This window comes from Saccopteryx leptura, chromosome 10 (genome assembly GCF_036850995.1).
Source record: "Saccopteryx leptura isolate mSacLep1 chromosome 10, mSacLep1_pri_phased_curated, whole genome shotgun sequence".
Lineage (NCBI taxonomy): Eukaryota > Metazoa > Chordata > Mammalia > Chiroptera > Emballonuridae > Saccopteryx > Saccopteryx leptura.
Genome location: NC_089512.1, coordinates 36283336 through 36296580, shown reverse-complemented (window position 1 = coordinate 36296580; position 13245 = coordinate 36283336). Strand labels below are relative to the sequence as shown.

At 43.9% G+C, this 13245-nt stretch overlaps 1 protein-coding gene across 1 annotated transcript in view; it reads right to left on the bottom strand.

Annotated features, from left to right (window-relative positions):
* Positions 1-1469: 1469 nt before the first annotated feature.
* The window catches only part of ACP3 (acid phosphatase 3), a 61442-nt gene continuing 49666 nt past the window's right edge, over positions 1470-13245 (bottom strand). Inside the window, exon 11 of the mRNA XM_066350927.1 lies at positions 1470-5137. Within this exon, the coding sequence (XP_066207024.1) occupies positions 5019-5137 (119 nt within the window). The 3' untranslated portion in view covers positions 1470-5018. The remainder of the gene's footprint in view (positions 5138-13245) is intronic.

Here is a 13245-nt window from a genome sequence, read left to right as displayed (position 1 = left end):
AGCTTCAGAAAAATACAAATAAAAAACAACAACAACAAAAAATACTAAAATATCTCATTAGTATTTTAAAAATATTGATTATATGTTGAAGTGATATTTTAGATGCATTGGTGAAATAAATTTTATTATTAGATTTAACTTCATTCTTTATTTTTACCTTTTTAAAATGTGGCTGTTGGCCCTGGCTGGTTGGCTCAGTGGTACAGTGTCAGCCCGGTGTGTGAAAGTCCCCGGTTTGATTCTCGGCCAGGGCACATATAATAGAAGCACCCATCTGCTTCTCCACTCCTCCCCTTCTCCTTTCTCTCTGTCTCTCTCTTCCCCTCCCACAGCCAAGACTCCATTGGAGCAAAGTTGGCCCAGGCGCTGAGGATGGCTCCATGGCCTCTGCTTCAGACGCTAGAATGGCTTCAGTTGCAGCAGAGCAACACCCCAGATGAGCAGAGCATCGCCTCCTGGTGGGCATGCCAGGTGGATCCCAGTTGAGCGCATGTGGGAGTTTGTCTGTCTACCTCCCCCTGCTTCTCACTTTGGAAAAAAAAAAAAAGTAAAAAATAAAAATAAAATGTGGCTGTTAGAAAATTTGAAATCTCATATGTGACTCTCATCTGTGGCTTGCATTATATTTCTATTAGCCCTGATCTAAAGCACCCAAATACCCCATATTGTCTATGTATCCCTTATTGTTCAAATGGGGTTTCTATAAAGACAGTTTTAAAAGAGAAAACTAACACTTTGGATTTCACTTACCAAGCACCCCACCATCCCAGCTATGAAGAAAGAAACAATGGCAACAATATTAGGACAAGACAAACAATGGGAAGTTGAGAAAATAGGAAACATGATTGAGAAAAGAAATGCAATATCCAGATGATGTATTATAGACTTGTATAGCTGAAACCTGTATAATTTTATTAATCAATGTCACCCAAAAATTTCAATAAATTTTTTTTTTAAAAAAGGTTTGTTTGTTGAATGACTCCCATAAAATGTTTGGCTATTAGAGCTAATGCTTGTGTCCTTCCAATGCCTCAAGTTATTCTTTTTGTAGTCATATTTTCTCAATACTTTCTTTACCCAATGCCATTCTAGCTAGGAATATGCTACCTACAACTCTTCCTTAGAACTTTCTTATGTATACAATGCTGATATATATATATATATATATATTTTTTTTTTGTATTTTTCTGAAGCTGGAAATGGGGAGAGACAGTCAGACAGACTCCTGCATGCGCCCGACCGGGATCCACCCGGCACGCCCACCAGGGGCGATGCTCTGCCCCTCCGGGGTGTCGCTCTGCCACAACCAGAGCCACTCTAGTGCCTGGGGCAGAGGCCAAGGAGCCATTCCCAGCTCCCGGGCCATCTTTGCTCCAATGGAGCCTTGGCTGCGGGAGGGGAAGAGAGAGACAGAGAGGAAGGAGGGGGGGGTGGAGAAGCAAATGGGCGCTTCTCCTATGTGTCCCCCGCATGCCAGGCTGACGCTCTACCACTGAGCCTACCGGCCAGGGCCTACAATGCTGATATTTTTTATAGTAGGGAATGTCCCTACATTGATGTAGTCCATATTCTAATTCTGTTCAAAGGCCCCCATAGTGGTTCAAATGCGGGGAATGCGTTTCAGAGCAGAGCTTATCTCAACCCCAGCAATTCTCTTTCTAACAATATTATTCATCATCATGTCAACTGGACTGGTTTTTTCCTGACCCATCTCAAAAAGTCACTTTTATCAGTACAGATACTTTCCTAGTGAATTTGGATGATTAACTTATTTTCTGAGAAATGTTACAGTACATTTGTGCTCTCTGCTTTATCACTACAGATTATTTGTCATTTTGAGTTTTCATTTGTCACATATGAATACTGCCATGAAGTATGAAAAGCAATTTCAGCATTAATCAACAGTGTAGTTCTGTGGAAGGTAAAAGAAACAACTAAGTTGGGAATGAGAGCTTTTTATACTCTATGGGCAGGACCCAGAGAGATGGTAGAAGGAAAAGAAAGGGGGATGTGAAAAAATCTCTCAGAACCAACAGAAAATAGAGGTCCTTTTAGCCATTAATGGTAAGACAATATCTGAGGAAAAGATTGTGAAAGTTTTTACTTTTACATGTTGTAGACCCTGTATAAGATAGTTTGTTGGAGACAAACATCTTAATAATCGCATTAGCGATGGACAGCTTAGCATCTAACCAGGCATTAGCAAATAGATGTCTGTTGAATGAATGTGAAAATCCATGACTTGCAGTTTTGTTCATTCTTCTATTTTAAAGTCTCATCACTTATTAGCATAAGATAGTGTGGCTTCCTTACTGAAAGGGCTGGCTACTTTATGGAGACAGAACTGTCTCCTTTGTTCTTGCTGCTATAGATGTTTTTCCCTTTCCCAAGCCAAGAATGTAGCCAAATCTTTCTTTTTTTTTTTTTTTTTTTTTTTGCCTGTGTGCCTCTTATGTTCCAGAAGAATGCAGCAGTTGCCAGGCAAGAGAAGACAATTTTTCAGGCTTTTGTTTGCAATAGCCTTGGCTCAGGGAGAATTATGTAGAAAGTCAGAATGGTAGAGGTAGGTGCTTGGAGTTTTACAGGTGGAAGCTGTGGAATCCAAGGGGAGAGGAAGATTTCCGAGTCTAAGAGATGGGGTAGGGTTCTGAGAGCGTTCTGTGCATGTCAAAGATCCCAGCAGTTGGTGAACATGTTAAGGACACTACTCTTTCATGGATTCTTGCTGTATTGGCCAAGAGTTTGCTTAAAGGCTTTAATCACTGTAAAAAAAAAAAATAGAAGACTGGATAAAGAAGATGTGGCACATATACACCATGGTATACTATTCAGCCATAAGAAATGATGACATCGGATCACTTACAACAAAATGGTGGGATCTTGATAACATTATATGGAGTGAAATAAGTAAATCAGAAAAAAACAAGAACTGCAGGATTCCATACATTGGTGGGACATAAAAACGAGATTAAGAGACATGGACAAGAGTGTGGTGGTTACGGGGGGCAGGGGGAGGGAAGGAGGGAGAGGGGGAGGGGGAGGGGCACAAAGAAAACTAGATAGAAGGTGACGGAAGACAATCTGACTTTGGGTGATGGGTATGCAACAGAATTGAATGACAAGATAACCTGGAAATGTTTTCTTTGAATATATGTACCCTGATTTATTGATGTCACCCCATTAAACTAAAAATTTATTTATAAAAAAAAAAATTCCCAGCACTGCTTGCAGTTATCACCCCAGCGGGGGACTGGACAGGGCCAGGCTGGCTAACTCCAAGCGTGTGGCCTTGGGAGCCATGGCACAGATCTCCTCCGCCTACTTTCAGAACACCACGTGGGAATGGAAAGTGAGCAGATTGGAGACCAGTTTGGACAGCGGCCTAGTGGACCCTTATCTGTCTTTTCCTACCAGGTACCTCTGGGACCTTTAGTTGAACCTGAGTTGATGAAGAATACCACCAATGAAGGAGACTGAATTTCCCACCAACTGGATGGTTGGAAGCTCAATGCAGAATAAAATTGTTAAGAATAAATTTCAGGCTTACTACAATGGTACTACCATTCATGAAAGTGCTTTCTTGGACAATGACCAGTCTAGAGTACAAAATGAAAAAATTGTTCACACGAATGTGAGAACTAGATGTGACTTCTATGTTAATCTAGTCAGGACTCTCCATTTCTAGCCTATGAAACTAAGGTTTAAAAATTTAAAAAATATGTTCCAGTTTGGCCTAAAGCCAGCATGGAGCCGAGGCAACTGGTCATCATCCTTCAGGCTACTTTTCCATCTTCCTGATCACTTGAGAAATTCACATCTATTTGTAGCAATTAAAATACATTATCCTTTTGCCATGGCCATGAATAACCCTTATCAAAATAAAACCTCTTAATTTTAAAATGAAATAAGGAAATCAGAACTTTAAAAATATCCAGCTCTGATAGTTGAGGTAAAAACAAACAAACAAAACCCAAAATCAAACAACAACAACAACAACAATGTGTACATGGATTTTCTCGTTATTCTCTGTTGTAGAAATTGTGGGGAAAATGACCTGAACTACAACTAACGTAGTTGATACTATAGTTTATGAGAATTAAATACCTCTTTCTTTTTTTTTTTCTTTTTTTTTTCATTTTTCCTAAGCTGGAAACGGGGAGGCAGTCAGACAGACTCCCGCATGCGCCCAACTAGAATCCACCCGGCAGGCCCACCAGGGGGCGATGCTTTGCCCCTCTGGGGCATAGCTCTGTTGCAACCAGAGCCATTCTAGCGCCTGAGGCAGAGGCCACAGAGCCATCCCCAGCGCCCAGGCCATCTTTGCTCCAATGGAGCCTCGCTGCGGGAGGGGAAGAGAGAGACAGAGAGGAAGGAGAGGGGGAGAGGTGGAGAAGCAAATGGGCGCCTCTCCTGTGTGCCCTGGCCGGGAATCGAACACAGGACTCCTGCATGCCAGGCCGACTCTCTACTGCTGAGCCAACCGGGCAGGGCCTAAATACCTCTTTCTAAGGCATTTTCAATATAGATATGTGTATGTATGTGTTGGCGGTCAAACCCTGGGCCAGAGTGTGTATGTTTGTATTAATTAATGGCTGAAAAAATAATTTATTAAACTTTCTGATTGGGTCTTACTTCTTAAGAATCATCCTATAACATTCTACTCCTTTAATTTTCTCCCATTATCCAGTCTTCTTTAATCAATGGCTCTGTCACACCTTGTATTCTTTGGATCTTTACAGGCAAAATGCTAATTGGAGTTTGAGTTCTCGTTTCTCTCTGGACACCTGTGCCAGAGACTACAACTACCCTTGGCAGAGAGCGTGTTTCTACACTGAGGAGTCCTAACTAAGCAACCCGAGTGTCCGTTCATCAGTTGGGCCAACAGCTGTCCCTGCATTATGGTAAGTTCCTGCTCTAGGCAGACTCCAGAGGAAGAGTGTGGGCAGGGTGATGCCCTCGTGGTAAAGCTGTCCTTCGAATGCTGCGTCACTGAGAGATGCTGCTTCCCAGCCGTCTGTTCAGACGCTCCGATAGGATTCTCGCTGCCAGCAGGGCCCATGGCGGATGAGGGTAAATAGAAGCACCAGTAGGACACCAGACACCAGGAAAAAGGCAACGGCGAGGACGATCCTTAGAACTGTGGGGAAACAGGGGGAGCATTAATGTAAAATTAATGGGTTGGAAAACTATGATAATCACCCATTGGTGTTGACTTCTGCCTCAATTGTAAATGTCAGTCAGTGGCGTTTCTGAAGCAGCCTTGAAATCAGCACAGTGTGGGGAAAAGGGCACTGGACTGGGAGTTGGGAGATGACCCAGGTCCCAGTGCCAGCATGACCTTTGACCTTTGGGCCTCAGCACCTCCCCCCCTTTACAGGGAGGGCAATTGACTGAAGTGTCACTCTCTCTCTTTCTCTCTCACAGCAAGTAAAGAAAGAATTTACTGGCGGTGCAGGAAGAAAGGCAGGAAAAGAGGGCCTTGAAGAAAGGTTCAGGGGGTTAGCCTGGGACCAGCTGCCACGCCCACTGCTTCCCTGGCTGCAAGTCTGGCGGGGCTCCTTAGAGCTGAGGAGAAAGAGGGAGGCAAGGGCGCCAGGGGGGAGAAGAGAAGGAGGCAGGGGAGGAAGGCGTGGGTGTGCTCCCCAAAGGGAAAGCCCTCGACAGAAGTACATATTTCTTAAATCCCCTTACAGTAAGTAAAAAAAAAAAAAAAAAATCCCCTTCCAGGATTAGCTTGATGTACTTTTCGACAATTAAAATTACTAATTGTTTATGGTCTCAGGGTCAAAGGAATTTCTGAATACTCAACTGCCATCTTCAATTGGGTAGAAAAGAAGTGAACTATCATTTTTAGATCTTCGATTTTTGGTAAATATCTTTTAGAGAGGAAACCTTGAGCACATATTGATGACAGCAAGCATTTTTTAGGACCACTGCATGCTATTGCTAATGTGTACCTCTGTTTACATGTATCCCTTTGATGGCTGACCAGTCAGGATGCAGATATATGGGGCAGTTTTAAGTGAGATACTATTCATAGTTTCATTTGGAAAATCACCTCCTGTCCACACACACACACACACACACCCATACACACACACACACACACACACCTACTCCACTACAGTACAGACATCATAAATATCAGTTTGTACCACCTCTAAACGTATGTCTGATTTTCATTGTAAAAATATGGGATTGCTTGTTGGCAGTGGGAGAGCAAAGAGCTCTCCGGTCCTGGCAGCTCTGGTCGCAGAACCCTAGTGCTCCATGGAATCACTTATGTAGCCTAACTTTATCCTTGAAGAGATGATGGAATATGTGGGATTTTATCAGTCATGTAACTTTAAAAGCCATCAATTCGCCTGGCCAGGCGGTGGCGCAGTGGATAGAGCGTCAGACTGGGATGTAGAGGACCGAGGTTGCCAGCTTGAGCGCGGGCTCATCTGATTTGAGCAAAAGCCCACCAGCTTGAATTCAAGGTCGCTGGCTCGAGCAGGGGGTTGCTCGGTCTGCTGAAGGCCCGCGGTCAAGGTGCATATGAGGAAGCAATCAATGAGCAACTAGGGTGTTACAACGCGCAATGAAAAACTAATGATTGATGCTTCTCATCTCTCTCCGTTCCTGTCTGTCTGTCCCTGTCTATCCCTCTCTCTGACTCACTCTCTGTCTCTGTAAAAAAAAAAAAAAAGCCATCAATTCACTAAGGTCTTCCAAATTTCAATCTTTTCCCAACTCAAGACTCATATGTCCCACTGTGTCCTCCACATACTCCCTTGGGCATCTAAGAGACATTCCAAAACTAAACTCCCGACTCTGTGTACCCCTCCCCCACACATCCTGCCAAGGCTGTTCCCCCCACAGTCTCCCCACTTCAGCTGATGGAAAGTTCCTTCTTCTAGTGTCACAGTCCAAAACCCTAGGAGTCTTCCTTGACGCCTCTCCTTCTATCACATCCTATCCTCAGTCTGTCAGGAAAGCCTCTTGGTTCTGTCAGAGACTGTATCTGGAAACCTGCCTTACTTGTGGTGGCACAGTTGATTCGAGTGTCTGCCAGGATGCTGAGGGCCCTAGTTTGAAACCCTGAGGTCACAGACTAGAGCACGGGCTTGCCAGCTCAAGCGCAGGATCATTGATGTGATCCCAAGGTCACTGGCTTGAATCCAAAGGTTGCTGGCTTGAAGCCCAATGTTGCTGACTTGAGCAAGGGGTCACTGGCTCAACTTGAGCTCCCGGGTCAAGGCATGTATGTGAAACAATCAATAAACAACTGAAGGAAGCAACTATGAGTTGATTCTTCTCATCTCTCTCCTCCCCTCCTCCTGTCTTTCTCTTTCTAAACAAATGAACGAACAAACAAACAAAAACTATATCTGGAAACCAATGGTTTCTCCCCTTCTCTGCCACCACTCTGCTTTGAACCCCATCATCTTTTGCCAGGATTACAACCCCCTCACCCCATCACTGCTCCTTAGCTCCTATCTTTCTCCCCGACCTATCTCCTGCCTTCTTGCCTCATTTCCATTTAGTCCTTTCCTCACTTCCTTAATTCCATTTAGTTTCCTCCAGCTTTACATTAACTCCATCCTCAGTAGTAATGGCACTCAGCCATCAGGATCTAATTTTTTTTTTTTTTTTTTTATTTTTTCTGAAGCTGGAAACGGGGAGAGACAGTCAGACAGACTCCCGCATGCGCCCGATCGGGATCCACCCGGCACGCCCACCAGGGGGCGACGCTCTGCCCACCAGGGGGCGATGCTCTGCCCCTCCGGGGCGTTGCTCTGCCGCGACCAGAGCCACTCCAGCGCCTGGGGCAGAGGCCAAGGAGCCATCCCCAGCGCCCGGGCCATCCTCGCTCCAATGGAGCCTTGGCTGCGGGAGGGGAAGAGAGAGACAGAGAGGAAGGGGGGGGGGTGGAGAGGCAAATGGGTGCTTCTCCTATGTGCCCTGGCCGGGAATTGAACCCGGGTCCCCCGCACACCAGGCCGACGCTCTACCGCTGAGCCAACGGGCCAGGGCCAGGATCTAATTTTATTAATATTCACCTCCCCATGATGCTGAGGCATCCTGACATCATGAGAAAAGCACTGAACTATGTGTAATAATTGCTAAAATAAAGGTCTATTTTTAAAAAAAAAAAAAATCTTTATTTATTGATTTTAATGAGAGAGGGAGGGGAAGAGAGAGAGAGACAGGAACATCGACCTGTATGTGCCCTGACCAGGGATTGAACTGGCAACCGGTGTACTTCGGGTTGATGTCCCAACCGAGTTATCCAGCCAGGGCTACAGTCGTCTGTTTTTAACACAGCAGCCAAATGACTTCAAGTCAAATCATGGCACTCCTCTACTTAAAGTCTGCAAAGAATGCTCATCTCACTTGCAATGACAACCCAAATCCTAATGACAACAGTTTATGAGACTCTTCATCACCTGGCCTTCTTAACCTGTTGGATTTCCTCTTCTATTTCTCTCCTTTCACTTATTATCTTTTGGCCACACAAGCCTTCCTGCGGATCCTCAAACACACCGGACACACTCCCCCTCATCACCTTTGCTGTATTGTTACTATTGTCTGGATGCTCTTCTTTTTTTAAAAAAAATTTTTTTTTATTTATTTATTCATTTTAGAGGAGAGAGAGAGAGATTGAGAGAGAGAGAGAGAGAGAGAGAGAAAGAGAGAGAGAGAGAGAGAAGGGGGAGGAGCAGGAAGCTTCAACTCCCATATGTGCCTTGACCGGGCAAGCCCAGGGTTTTGAACCGACAACCTCAGCATTCCAGGTCAACGCTTTATCCACTGTGCCACCACAGGTCAGGATGCTCTTCTTACATATCTCCGCATTAGGCAGCTGCATCACCTTCTGAGCTCAAATCTAAACTTTTCATCGAGGGCATTCATTTTTAAAAAATTTTTTTATTCATTTTAGAGAGTAAAGAGTGAGAGTGAGAGAGAAAGGAAGAGGAGCAAGAAGCATCAACTCCCATATGTGCCTTGACCAGGCAAGCCCAGGGTTTTGAACTGGTGACCTCAGCGTTCTAGGTCAACACTTTATCCACTGCTCCACCACAGGTCAGGCACCTCCATAGTGAGGGCTTTCATTTAAAGCTGCCACTTACATGCCCTCTCCCCACACCCATCTCCAGCCTGGTGCTTGTGACCTTCACCTTACAAAGTACTTATTTATTATTTATTGTTCATCCTTTTCTCCTCCTAATAGAATGTAAGCCTCATGAAGAAAAGAAATTTTGTCTTTTTTGTTCATGAATGTATCCCAAGCACTTAGATCATAGCAGGTGCTCAATAAATATTTGTGGGATGAATTAATGATCTAGAACTTCTGGGTACTCAACTCTTAGTTCAGTGCTTTTCTCATGATGTCAGGATGCCTCAGCATCACGGGGAGGTGAATATTAATAAAATTAGATCCTGGTGGCTGGGTGCCATTAGTACTGAGGATGGAGTTAATGTAAAGTTGGAGGGAACTAAATGGAATTGAGGAAGTGAGGAAAGGACTAAATGGAAATGAGGGAGGAAGGGAGACACTAATGATTCTTAAAAACTAATGTTCATGCCTGACCAGGTGGTGGCGCAGTGGATAGAGCATCGGACTGGGATGCGGAAGACCCAGGTTCGAGACCCCGAGGTCGCCAGCTTGAGCGCGGGCTCATCTGGTTTGAGCAAAACTCACCAGCTTGGACCCAAGGTCGCTGGCTCAAGCAAGGGGTTACTTGGTCTGCTGTAGCCCCAGGTCAAGGCACATATGAGAAGCAATCAATGAACAACTAAGGTGTTGCTACGAAAAACTGATGATTGATGCTTCTTATCTCTCTCCGTACCTGTCTGTCTGTCCCTATCTATCCCTCTCTCTGACTCTCTCTCTGTCTCTGTAAAAAACAAAACAAAACAAAACAAAAAACTAATGTTCATGTCTAGCTTTCTTTATTTGGAAATTATTTTTAATGTTTTTGTTTGTTTGTTTTTTTTGCTATGTTGCCATGGTGGTTTTATGGAATGTGTTTTCCCTCTCTCCTTCCTTCATGCCTTCCTAAGCATGCAGTGAGCACACACCACATGCCAGGCCAGCTGTGTGTTAGGTTCTTGGGTTCTATGATCCCTGATCTTGAGGAGATGCAATACCTAGTGGGGATATCAGATACACAATGACGAGATACTGTGATTCATAGTAACACAGAGGTCTAGAAGATATGGCATTGGATCAGAAAGAAAGTTGCAATTAATACAAAGTATTCTATTTGAAACAAAAAGAGTTTGGAAAGTTTTCTGAGAAAACGATCAGATTTGAGGTGGCCTGGGAGAGAAGGAAGATTTTGCCTGGAGCAAGAGGGAGCAGCACAAGAGCACATCTGGGAGATCATAAGCAGTTGCCTGTAACTGGAGTGTAGGTTATGGTGAGGTGAGACCAGGTGTGTAGGTTGGGGTCCAGGTTTAGAAGGCCTGGTTTGCTGTGGCGCAAATGGAAATCATCAGCAATTATTACACATGGAAGTGACACGACCCATTTTGTGTTTTTAGCAAACCCAAAACTATGGCAGAAGATGGGATCGTGGAGACACTATATATCTGATTGAGAGCTATTCAAATGCCTTTGAGGAGATACTGAGTGATGGCCCTGAGAAGGCAGATGAGGGAATTCTGGAAATACTTCTGAGTGATGGCCCTGAGAAGGCAGGTGAGGGAGTTCTGGAAATACTTCTGAGTGATGGCCCTGAGAAGGCAGGTGAGGGAATTCTGGAAATACTTCTGAGTGATGGCCCTGAGAAGGCAGGTGAGGGAGTTCTGGAAATACTTCTGAGTGATGGCCCTGAGAAGGCAGATGAGGGAATTCTGGAAATACTTCTGAAGTAGCATTGACAGGCTTTGTGGTGAGCTAAATATACTGGTAAAGAAGTTGTGGTGAAGGTCACCCTGTGGGTCCTACCTTCTATGAATGAAAAGGTGACCAGGCTGTAAATTGAGATTAGAAGCACATTAAAAAAGATTAATTTGAAGTAGAGGAGGTTATAAATTTTGTTTCAAATGCAAGATTGAGATAGGATAATAACCTACTACTCCATAAATATCTATTGCTTATTAAATATTCATATACTTTGAACCACTATTACTATTTTGGGGAATTTGTCCTAAGGAAATGATCCATAAGACAGTATGGGATGGAAAGGGACTGTGATGTAAATAGAAATAAGGTGTTGGAAAGTGTCAGGCTTGAATCCTGTACCCACCCCTGGGGCATGTGATTTGAGGACCAGCATTTCTCTCTGCAAAATGGAGGTAAGTGGTGCTGACAGGGAAAGAGGCTGCTGAATCAGGCACTGGTGGCTTTCAAAGAGGAAGCTTCAGAAAACATAAAGGAAGGATGAACATCATTTCATAGGATAGTTCAGGAATGAGGGAGAGGAGGAAATAGAGAATGCAAATTATTAGTTCGAGAAAATTGGGATTGAAGGGAGTGAGACGGGGCTGGCGCTGGAGGATACTCCTGATGAGAGGAAGATGTGGGCGCTTTCATCAGAGAGGCGATGGAGCCAACGAAGAGGTTCACTGAGGCCCAAGGAGACGGAAGAGCTGGGAACACAGGCACAAGGAAAGGAGTGAAGTTTCTCAAGGAGGAAGACGTTTTCCTGAGAAAACAGCAGTAAAGGCAGGTTAAAGCTGCTGAGCTTACTGTGAGGTTGTGACAGGAGAACCTAAAAGGGTTTTCAGTGGATTATCTTGGTCTCCTTAGGACAGCTCATGACAATTAAAGAAGCCAAGATAGAATTATACATTTCAGGAAAATACTAAGGCCTTTCTGTAGAAAACAGGAAAAGAGGCCAGTGAGGGTGACAGTATTTACTAAATAGGGTTGAAAGCTCCATCCAGCTGAGGTTGGAATAGAAACCTCAGCGTTCACAGTTTGAAATGGTGACAATAGGTTTAAGCTGCACCCAGCAGATCGGAATGAAGAACTGTGTGTTTGATTTGATCTAAGGCTGGATATTGGTATGGTGGGCGTGGTATGAGATGGAACATTGTTATGGCCGACCAAACTGCCTCGGGTGAGGGCAGGCGTGGAAGAGAGGAGGGAGTCGGTGTGTACCAAAGTAAGTTCCCAATGTCTTTTATGAATGATGAGACACGTCTTGGGAAATTGATAAGAATGGCAACAAGGATGAGAAAAAAATATTGCAATCAGATGGCCTCATTTCTGAGGTGGGAGGAGTGCTGGGAGGGGTATCATTAAACTGGGCCTCTAAAGAGCAGTAGGGGACAAGGGAATGCCGAGGTGACTGTGCTGAAAACAGGGCCCATATACATAGGTATTTATAGTCAATGACTTCATCTTTATAGTGCGATCACATTTGTGGCTCATTTATAGCTTCTCTCCCCTATTGAATAACTGAGTCCAGATTTCTGACATCTGGGTCCAGCCATGAAGAAGTCAGGCTGCATATTGAGGGCTGAACATTTATTTAATTAGCAAATATCGGTTGAAGATACCAGGTTTTAGGCATTGTTGACTGCCTGGAAATTCAAGAAAGAAAAAGGTATAAATCCCGCCTTTAAGGCTTATGGTTGACTCTTGGGCATGTGTATATGTGCTGTAGATTTTCAATTGTGCAAGGATTGTTAAGGGAAATGGGAACTAGCTACCAGTCAATCTCCTTCCTATGAAATAACTGAAGGTGGAGATTGAGGTGGGGGTGGGGAGAGTGCTAGCTGAAGAACGTCTGATTGTGTTAGTAAAATTTTGGAATTAAGGAAGCGTTTTCTAAAAAAGAATTTTATTATTTTTAAGTAACAGTATGGAACTTAGACTTATGAAAGTTCTAGCAAAGGCTCTGATTAATTTAATTGATATGAGAATTAAATTAATTGGGTTTGCTAGCTGGAAACACTGCCTTACAGGTAGGATCAAGATTTCACAGGTGGAAATGCCCTAAGGAGTAGGGCGGCCAGGCATTCTGTGTATCTATCTAGAACATGTCCTTACTTAATGGCTTTTTCCTGCTTCCTGTATTGGCTTTCTCAGAACATCCTAAATGGTCTAAATTTGGCCTTTAAAAATAAATTATAAAAATCCAACAGTTAGAGCTATTAATTAAAACTATCTGGGCATCCTATACTTTTATCTGCTAAGTTTGATTTCCCTACCAAGGAGTCATTCTGTCACTGCAAACTTTCATGCTCCATCCTGCTCCGTAGTGTCTCTGTCAAGGCAAGTGACCACCCAGCAAAACAGACACA